The sequence below is a fragment of the Monopterus albus genome, unplaced genomic scaffold (genome assembly GCF_001952655.1).
Source record: "Monopterus albus unplaced genomic scaffold, M_albus_1.0 scaffold171.1, whole genome shotgun sequence".
NCBI lineage: Eukaryota > Metazoa > Chordata > Actinopteri > Synbranchiformes > Synbranchidae > Monopterus > Monopterus albus.
Window position 1 is genome coordinate 756,166 of NW_018128051.1, and position 10,396 is coordinate 766,561.

Consider the following 10,396-nt stretch of genomic DNA (forward strand, 5'->3'; position numbering starts at 1 on the left):
GGCCGAAATGAGCTTTCTCCGCAGGGCGGCCGGGCGCACCCTTAGAGATAGGGTGAGGAGCTCAGTCACCCAGGAGGAGCTCAGAGTAGAACCGCTTCTCCTCCACATCAAGAGGAGCCAGCTGAGGTGGCTCGGGCATCTGTTTTGGATGCCTCCTGGGTGCCTTCCTAGAGAGGTGTTCCGAGCATGTCCCACCGGGAGGAGGCCCGGGGGAAGACCCAGGACACGCTGGAGGGACTATGTCTCTCGGCTGGCCTGGGAACGCCTTGGCATTCCCCCAGAGGAGCTGGAGGAAGTGTCTGGAGAGAGGGAAGTCTGGGCATCTTTGCTTAGACTGCTGCCCCCGCGACCCGGCTCCGGATAAGCGGAAGAAAATGGATGGATGGATGGATCTATTTGTGCGAGGCATAGAAATGACGAGAATGAAAATCCCAGGTTTACTGTTATGATGAAATATATCTTCGAGACAGTGGATATAGTGAGGTATTGCTTTCACAGGGGCACTCCCCAGAGTTTACATACCGTATGAAGGGCAGCTTACTCAGAAAATACCCCTGATGATGGTATTGGGCAGGGAGGGTGTAATTACTGTACCAATGCTCATGAGATGCATTATGGGAACTGCAGGCTCCAGAGTTTTTAAAGGGTCTAAAGTCAGGATATTTACTTGAATTTAATCCCACAGCACTATGGAAGTTTAATATCTGTGGGTGCATTAGGCTGTTGTGTTGTGTTGCAAGACATAAATTGTTTTATGACAATATTGGATTTACATGAATTTTGTACCTTGATTTGTAAGGTATTTGATTAATGGGATTAGCCACAAAGAGACATTTTTCCAAAAATATAGCTTCATTTAATGCATAAGTATCAATATAAAACTGCATATACAGTATTATCAGAATGACCTCCATGTCCCTTACCAGTTAATGATACTGATACTGTTTTCTGGAGCTACTACTGGCACAAGTAACAATAAAATGGTCACAATGTTATTATACATAAAAGAAGATTTTAAAGAACCTGGAAGAAATATAAAAGTGAAAGAGGTAAATGTCGTGTGTGTGTGTACAGAATAAGCTTGGTGTGTGTAGTACTAACCGTGGGCTACCAGTTTCAGATGTACAGTCTGTGTCCTGGTTGCCCTCCTTGCCCAGCTTGGACAGGTTGAACTTGGTCTGCAGGGTCATCTGCAGGGCACCAGTGTAGACCAGATGCATCTCCAGCCATAGGCCTTAAGTGGGCACCACACAGAAGTCAACACCCAACCACACAAACTTAAAACAGGATTTTTTTTGTTGTTGTTGTCTAACAGCAAAGTGTGCAGATAAATGGAGACTGACATACACCAATAGAAGTGTTGGGTGCCAGACTGACTGATTTTAAAACACGCACACACAACACAATCACAAGCACTATACTCTAAATGTTGAAGGCCGTGGCATAACAACTGAGGTTACAGCATGATAACAACGTCTGATCTGATGCCCTGGTGTACTCAGCTGGAATCACATGAGCAACAGGTCATCTGTGCTCTCATCTCCTCATGTTACTGTGTGTGTGTGTGTACATCTGTGTGTATGTGTTTGCATATTGATTTCCATATATTTTTGTAGTATTTGATTTCCAGTCTGTACTCACCTCTGTGGTTAATCTCTGGTCTGGAGGTAGCGGTGATATATGGCATGGAGGAGCCCATATCCAACTCTGTCAGAGTCAGCTCATTCATAAAGTAAGGCAGCTGTAAATGATATATCATAGTTTAAAATGATTTCTGATGTAGCATATTTTTAGCCGACCTTTTATGTAACTTTAAAATGCCACAGTCGATTTCAGTAAAACTGCTCATACTTTGATTTTGCTGAGCTTCTTCTGAATCTTGTGGGAAACAGTGTTGGCCCAGTGCTTATCTCGCAGGAAGTCCCAGAAGATTCGACCTATTAGAGCATTAAGCCAGGCAGCCTGGCTCTTCCCAGGGTTTTCTTCTAGATCACAGGTACACTGTAGATAAAAGACAACTGAGTCAGGGCTGAGCATGAATAAGAAAACAGCAGGTTTGGAAGAAACGTAGAGTATATTCAGCACATAAAGTGTATTCTGTGATTTAGATTGTTGCCTTTAGAGTATGTTATAGCAGATTAATACCATTTTGAATTTACTGGTCAATGCTAACATTCTATGTCCCCTCTTCAAGCTACAGTATATGCAATACACCAAATACATTGCTAATCTCTGGAATTATCTGTAATTTATCTGCAAGCATAACCTACATGTCCTTTGATGGTGGGGCTTGTCTCTGTGCTGCTGACTCCAGGGCTGGACAGGGGGGTCAGCTCCCCTGAGGCCAGGAGACAAGCCATGTAGCTGTGGTAGTCTAGCAGTGAAAGGCCCCTGGTACTGCTGGGGGTCTGACTGGCATGAGCCGCAGGGGTGCAGAGGAACGGAGGTGTGAAAGTTGCATCATCATCACTGCTGCCCACTCTGCTGGAGCCTCTCGTGCTCAGGACATTACCTGAGGCAGACACACTGTGTGCCAGTGCTGGGTCACCTGGGGGAACATATTTAACACAAGACATATTTACCTGGTTGATTATAATAGTGTCCATGTCAGAAAGGTTTTTGTTTTTGCTTTATTCTCTGTGCTGTGGAAGTTAATTCAAAAATAAATCTTGGTTACACTCATTCACAGAAAAAAGTGTTGTAATTTTTGAGAGAAATTTCAAGGGTGCAAAAATCAGCTTCTGATACATTTTTTTTCTGATGCCTTTGCCCTGTCAGGTCACCAAACAACTGTGAAATCTGTGTGTTCCCATGAGAGGGATTGACTTTGAAATGTGATGAATTGGAGCATGTAATTCACATAGTTTATGGATGTCTTATGTAGAAGCCTTCCTTTCTCTAAAGCATTGTTAACATTTCTCATACCTGGTCTGCATGCATATCTGCCAGGCTTCTGTCTGTTCCTCTCCTTTTCCCTCTCTGTATCCATGGATGCAAACAGGAAATGACGAAACCACTCTTCTTTTTCTCGTCCCGTGCGGCCAAACAGGTAAAGAATGGTGGGAAAGCCATGGGCGTGTTTGGAGGAACTTTGTTTTGGTATTATTGCTTCAGCTCCTGGCTCCGCTCCCTGACGCTCCTCCGAGCTTCCTTCTCCGTCCTCTTGCGAGTTTGCTCTGCAAGCCAGTTGGATGCAAATGGGATACTTGGGATTCCACATCCTCTTTTGAGCTAACACAGATGGCAACAGGAATACCTTTGGAAAACAGTGACAGTTTTGTCATGCCAAATCAAAAGACAACTGTTAAATGAGCAACACGTCATATTTGTTTCCAGTCAACCTATATTTTGAATAAGCTTTTCTCCACCTTTGTTTATTTTCTCCCTTTTTCACTTCTCATGGTGCTGTCATTAAATCAAATTTGGTACATTTGTAAACATTAATTGGCTAATTTGTTATGCTAACACACTAACATGCTAAGATGGTAAGTGTTTACCTGCCAAATAGCAGCATGTTAGCATTGTAATTATGAATGTTATCATCTTGACACTGGCATGTAGCTAAAAGCACCAATGTGCCTCTTTTAATTAAGTGTTTTTTACAGGATCAGTTATACAGTGCAGAGACTGTTTACTTTGTCTTCACCTGGTTTTTCCCTGATTTTATATTTTACTACACAGTGTTGGGCAGCTGTGCACTGAAGACATATTTTCCTTTCCTTTGCATATCCTATAAAAGAGTACAGCAGTCTCCAATATAGTACAGATATTCCCTTCACACAGTTATTTAGGCAGTCATCATACTCTGCTCTTTGCAAGCTGAAAGGAGCGTGACTTGACAAAGGTGGCTTCATGAACTCCCTCATCGTATGCAGCCCTGCGCCTGATGTTGGTACGTGAGGAGTCCAGACGAAGACAGGAGCCCTCCAGGGTGGCAAAGACTGAATGAGTCAGAGCGAGGTGAAAGGTTTCTGGGTCATAATCATGTATCTCATTCATCCAGCCCTGAAACGACACAAGATAAGTGTTAATTCAAATCAACACTATGCACGGTTTCAGGTGAATAAACACTTGATCTGGTTTTGTTCCGATCTTGAAAAATATTTTTCTAATCAGCGTGAAAGTGAAAGCAAAAGAGTAAATGTGATTGCAATTGTGTCTTTTCAGTGGTAAGGAGATTCAGCCATAGCCGCATTGATATAAATAAGGTGAAGCTAACACCTAGAAAATACAGCAGCACCATGAACTAAAGCATCCAACCTGACCATACAGCTGAATCGACATCTCTCTGAAGCAGTATTAACACAATCGGAACATTATCACCTTCATTAAGGGAGGAGTTATTGTAGGGCTGTTGTATTAGACTGCATTAGTTTTACAGTAGCTAGGTGTACCTAATAAACTGCCAGCTGAGTATATATGCTAAAGTGTTCATTAGGATGCCTGTATGTGATCTGAATGCTATCATCCCTCTTAAAGATCTTGATGTGCCCTCTTAATCTGCCAGCTAACTAACTGTGTACTTAAGTAAGAGCTATGTCCTCATTTCATACATGTGCACAGTGTTGTCATTCTGTCATCTGATTACCAAACACCTCACAAACCTCACACCTCTGACTTTAACATCTTAACAACCCTCAGACCAAAACCAAATCGCTAACAAATTAAGGAATTAGCTCAACACTGAAACAGTAAAGGCCCCATATCCAGTCATCCCTACCGCTCTCAGTCCCCCCGCCTGCCTCACGCCATGACAAATTACAGCTTCCTCCTGCTTGCTGTATATCCTCCACTAATTGCCTCTGGAACTGACAGTGTCTGGGCAGTGGCTGTCCTCTCCAGTTGTCCTGTGTCAAGCTCAGCCAGGAGGAGCACAGTAATTGCCGCAGCGGCTCCAGCTGTTTTTATTATTGAAGGTTTTAATTGGATTCTGGGCAACTCATGGAGCAACATGTCACTTTCAGAAGCTTTAATCTGTGAAGAAACAAGTTGGCAAAGTTGCTAAAGAGTTCTGGCACTGTTCTGTTATAAAACAAATTAGCATACTCTTGTTAGTGTACTTGGAGTAGTGCTTTTTAAAGTGCAGTCAGAACTCAGTTACTTTCACAACATAGGTTTTCTGATGGATTTTTGCCTTTTTTTTATCAGTGGTTATGCTGTTATTGGAGTCAGAAATGTATTCAGTTTTAGTTTATTTTTTATCTTTTTCACTCATAAGGCAATTTGTGAAAGAGTTGGCCTGTATCTTCTGGTACCACTTTCAAGAGAATCACTGAAGTGGAGAAAAACTGGTTGGTGTATTCATATAAATCTCAAGCTGGAAGTGTAGTCATATTAAAGGTACTATGGTCAGAATGCCTTATATGTATAATACAGTATATACATCCATTCTGAAGTCCAGGACCATGCCTCATCACACACCTCTTCCTGCCATATACCTATATTAAACTCTAGGTCCACATACTCAGCAACTGCTGCATCTTTGTAATCTACCCATGGTAATATTGACCTTCTCATCTAACCATATATTTAAGAAGAAAATAAGCACATTTCCCAAAATGCCAAACTATTACTTTAAGATGGAAGACATGCTAAGAAATGCATGAGTACTGGAGAGACAATGAGTTGGCTGAAAAAAGGATGAGAATAACAGTGTGACATATTTCTCCATAATGACCTATCCATTCACCTTGAGGGTGTCGTGCTCATTGCTGACAGTGCCACCTGCCAGAATCACCTCTCCCAACAGGGTCTGTGCTGGTCTGTAGGCAGGAACTGTACAGTGAGGCTTGGAGGAACCCATCCTAATGAGCAACAGTCCTAGCAAGAAGCCCAGTGCTAACCCTAGAGCCAGGCCAGACAAGTATGGACTGAGAGGTAGAGTAAAGTAGCTGTAGGACAGCACTGCCACACAGAATAAACTCATTTGTGGTAGAGGATGAGGGGGCTGAGGAAGAGGTGGGGTCTGAACCACAGGTGCTGCAGAGACCTGAGAACCAGCAGGTGGTTTTCTCGCCTGCCTGTGAGTCTCGATGGCTAATACTTGCATCATATCACCATCTGTACATATTTCCAGCTCTGCATCTGTGTGATTTTGTTTGATGGGATGCACAGGGCAGCGGCTGTGGTGAGTTCTACCAAGATGTCTTACAGAAGGCCAGTCAAACACAGGCAAAACGTCAGCATCTGTTTTTCTAGCATTTCTAACAGGACACTCAGAGAAAACTGTGTCTCTGCTACCCCCCTGTCCCAAAGCTCTGGAGCTGCCCTGGTGAGCCCCCTGGGTCTTATACTGGTGTTTGGGGCTTCCTGTGCCCTCCTCTTTCATGAGCTTACTAAACATGCTGCTCAGAGGTTCGTGCATAGCCTCCGAGAGCTTCCTCTTGGTGTCCTCCAGCTCCATTTTTAAGAAGCCCCCTTTCAGACCCTCTCCACTAGGAGAGGGTGAGCTAGGTGAAGGCGGCGCAGTGCGAGAGTCTCCATTGCTGCGGGTTTTTGGTTGGGTCAGCTGCTTCCACAAATGAAGGTTGAGGCGGGAGTCTGATTTTGATTGCGACACCTCAGGCTCTGAGCGGGAGAGCTCCGTGGAGATCGACTTTACAAGACTGAGAAGGGGCTTTGGTCTAAGAGTGGAGCTGTCTTTCAACTCCAACTCTGTGGAGAGAGACTTAACCAGACTTGGAAGAGGTCGGTGGGTAGGTGAGGAAGGGCCTGGGGAGAGGTAACTTGGGCCACTGGCCAGGCAGTTTCCCAAGGAATCAGGGATAGAGGGAGAAAGAGGGACGTGGAAAGCTTGGGAATGAAACCCTCTGTCATCCTCAATGGAAAGGTGCCTCTCCTTGGTGAAAGATACAGAGGGATAATCTTCATCATGGTCTAGGGAGAAGATGAGCTCACTGTCATCCAGGCTGTCCCACTCGCCCTCTGTCCCCGTCAACTGGATCACAATCCCTCGAGGTAGATGCCTCTTGGTCCCAAATGAGGTGGTGCCAACTGGGGAGAGGTCAGGAGCTGGACTGTGGGGCTCCTGGACAGGTCCTCCTTTATCCTCCCTCTTTCTTTCCCCCTTTTTCCCACTCTCTGCCATTTCCTGGCTTTACATTGCAAATCCAAACACTTAGGAGTTACTGGAAGAGAATAAATACAGAACAGAGTCAGCTGCATTATTAACCATCCAAGGCAGGGCAAACAAAAGTAGTCAGGGAAGGTGAGTTTTCTGCGCTTGCGCCTCATTTGAAGCAAAACCGCTTTCCTGTACCAGCTACGCATTAATGTGTGGATGTCATGTAGTTTAGCTCTCAAGAGTTGTGGAAATCTACATTATTCTGAAGACTAGCGAGCCAGAATCAGAGCTGAGTAAGCCAGTCTCCCACAGCTGCCACTCCACATACTGAATGAGTTCTAGAGGCATGCAAAAATAGATAAGACAGACTTTCTCCCCCAAATGTTGCACAAACTGGGGCAGCTCAAGCTTAGATCTGATTTATTTTAGGGTCTGATTGAATATGTGTTCGCTTAGAGGAATTTCAGTGCACTTGAATATGAAATGAAACAGCATGAGTAGATTTTTGGTTTGACCAATAAAGCAATCTCTAAACAAATACCTAATGTGTTCATAAAAAAACAGGCATCACCTTACTGACTTTGTGAATTGATAGCCTACGTATGACGTAAATCAGGAAGAAGGGAAGGAGTAAAGGAAACAAATTACAGTTTCTTCTGGTCTCATCTCCTACGGAGCCAAACGTCAGCCATTAACCTCAAGCAGCTTTTGTGTGTCAGCAGCACTTCCTTTTTCACATAAAACATTATACAGCCTCCACCTACTCACTTGTCAAAATGATACTAGGTAAATCCAGCACCGAACAGTCTCAATGTGTGTTAGTGGCTGTCATTTTGTGGAAGAAAGAGCCGTTCTGCATCACTGGACACAAGCTGGGAAACAGCACAAAGCCTCGCTGTGGGACCCTTTTATAATCTGCCTCTCTGGCTCAAATGTGCTGCTCTTTATGCAAGTTAAACATTACCTCTGACTGGTCCGATTTACGTAAGTGTATTACAGCACTGTGTGGCACAGTTTCAACTAATTCCATAGCAGCTGGTAGATTCTGACTAATCTGCTCTCACCCAGAATGGATGGTTGTGAAGAAAAACTTCACAGTCACGCATGTGGCCAAGCAGCATTAAACCTTTCTCATGGCTTTTCACAGGGTAGGAAAAAGGACCAGATGCTGCAACATACAGAACACACATGCATGCACACACACCTAAGAAAGGCTAAATTACTGTTAGGCTAACCGGTTTTTGTCTAAGCTAACTGCAGAACGCTAACAGGACAGGGCAGTGTTGCCATATTGTCAGTTTGAAAACTGCTGAACATGAACCCAAGATGCTGTGTTCTTTTTGCACTAAACATGCCCTTTTATTAGGTCTCTGCAGCTACAACTTGGCTTTTTTGCAAAACCTCATTGCACATGAAATAAAGATGTTATCATACTGAAATGACTAAAGGTGCATCTTTTGGCCTTGAATGGCACAATATCCACTGAAGAGAGCATTGTAACATATATGTCTGGCTACACAAAGAAATACTGCATGATAAAAAACAGTGTTTAGCCATAGCTCTGTGAGGCTGTACCGAGGCACAGTGGTGCTGTGGGTTAAATGTCAGCAGGCTAAATACTCACAGTGACAATGTAAACATGCTGGTGTTTAGCACTAAACACAAAGTACAGCTGAGGCTAATGGGAATGATGTTAGTTTTGCTTATATTTGTTCATAAATTAAAAGTATCAACCTAACAACATGCCTGTGACTAAGTGTGTGTAGAAGTTAGTGTGTTTGTGTGCCAGCCTATGATCAGACACAAACAATGACAATCTCAGATTAACATTAATGTAGAGTTTCACTGTGAAATCTGACAAACCACACAGCGGGATTAAGAGGCTCAACCAAGCAGTGTTTCTGTTTCTGATCATACTTATTAACATCACAATCCTGTGTAGTTGCTTTGATTTCAGTGATCCCATTTACAGTACATGAGGGTGTTCACAGTGAGTGTAAGTCCATTTATCACATTAGAAAGTTAATATTAAAGTCATTTAAATTTTACTATTGCAAATGAAAGTGGCCCTTTTCATGACAAACTGTAGCTACTGTGAAAGGACATTTACCCTAATCCTACTGAGCCCCTGCTTCTTTCCTGTAATTATGTGTCCTGTAAAGTAATTTTAAAAGCACTTAAACTATTTTCATAATCAATTAATCATTTTAGCCACTACAGGTGAATTAAAATGAAAATAATTCCAGCTGAATTCTGTTATTGATAAACGAGAGACAAGTGGGTTGAACAGGTGTTAATTCCCTAAAGACTTACTGAAAATCAGTTTCACCCGTCACAACCAACCGGGCAATGTGATCCGATCCAAAAGCAATACATACAATACAGCACAATACACTTGCTCAGTGGCTATATAGATAAAGTTAAGGTCGGCACCCCATCCCACTCCTCTTTCTGGACGATCAAACAAGTGTGGCTGCGACGCTATCAGTGCGCATCGTCAGTTAAAGTGTATTTTCTGTGCACCAAAGAATAGGCTATTCTCCACAGACTCTACTTTCGAATAAAATTGCTAATTTCTGCAATACTGATGATGTTTTACAAGCAAAAACACGCAAACGTAATGGCGTAATTACGAGTGTTTACTTACCATAAAAGACTTCTGAGCATTGAAATGCGGCTAAGCCCGCTGGTCAGTGATGCGTCCTGCCAGTTCGCTCGCCATTTGTGTGCGCAAAGACCGCGACGGGAGAGGTCTCAAGTCTCTCCCTCTCTCTCTCCTTCTCTCCTTCTCTCCCTCTCTGTCCGTGGCACAGCCACACACACCTCCCCATAACCGACCGCCTGCATCCAGATGTGTCATGGTTACCGAGAATCCCAGATCACCAAAATGATTATAAAGAGCACTTTAATCCAGATTATAAATCCTACAGCCCCAGCAGAGGCACACACAAAGTCATCCACACAAATATGCCAGCAGAATGTACATGCTGTCTGAAAACAGTGACAACTAAAGGGCAGCCTGTGAGGTTCAACTGCATTATTTTCTGTTGAGCATCAGTGTATAATCGCGTGGATATACCTGAACCCTACAAGGACCATATGACTTTTCAGTTTTTCTTTAGTAAAGTGTCTAATAGCCAGGAGATGGAGCCTAAAACATTTCATGACTACAGAGAGGGCATAAGAATGGACACCCACCCCTTCCTCCTCCTTCCATCATGGCCTACATTAAACACTCTAGAAGCCCTAGAAATGACAATGTGAGGAGCAGGGCAGGGTGGTGTCCAGGCTCCAGCTGGGGTGAGAGAAAATACTTCATCCATCACTGACTGG

General features: G+C 43.5%; 1 protein-coding gene across 2 annotated transcripts in view; it reads right to left on the reverse strand.

Moving 5' to 3' along the window:
* The window catches only part of tex2l (testis expressed 2, like), a 17,565-nt gene extending 7,682 nt beyond the window's left edge, over nucleotides 1–9,883 (reverse strand). Inside the window, exons 1-8 of one of the 2 annotated variants that reach the window (XM_020615852.1) lie at nucleotides 9,711–9,883; nucleotides 5,690–7,127; nucleotides 3,805–4,005; nucleotides 2,926–3,256; nucleotides 2,271–2,548; nucleotides 1,852–2,001; nucleotides 1,642–1,741; nucleotides 1,102–1,234 (exon numbers count right to left, since the gene is read on the reverse strand). In XM_020615852.1, coding sequence (XP_020471508.1) covers nucleotides 1,102–1,234; nucleotides 1,642–1,741; nucleotides 1,852–2,001; nucleotides 2,271–2,548; nucleotides 2,926–3,256; nucleotides 3,805–4,005; nucleotides 5,690–7,087 — 2,591 coding nt within the window. In that variant the 5' untranslated portion in view covers nucleotides 7,088–7,127; nucleotides 9,711–9,883. Of the gene's footprint in view, nucleotides 1–1,101; nucleotides 1,235–1,641; nucleotides 1,742–1,851; nucleotides 2,002–2,270; nucleotides 2,549–2,925; nucleotides 3,257–3,804; nucleotides 4,006–5,689; nucleotides 7,128–7,831; nucleotides 7,958–9,710 lie in introns of those variants that run through there. The other variant, XM_020615853.1, reaches the window with a different exon arrangement.
* Between the last annotated feature and the right edge of the window lie 513 nt (nucleotides 9,884–10,396).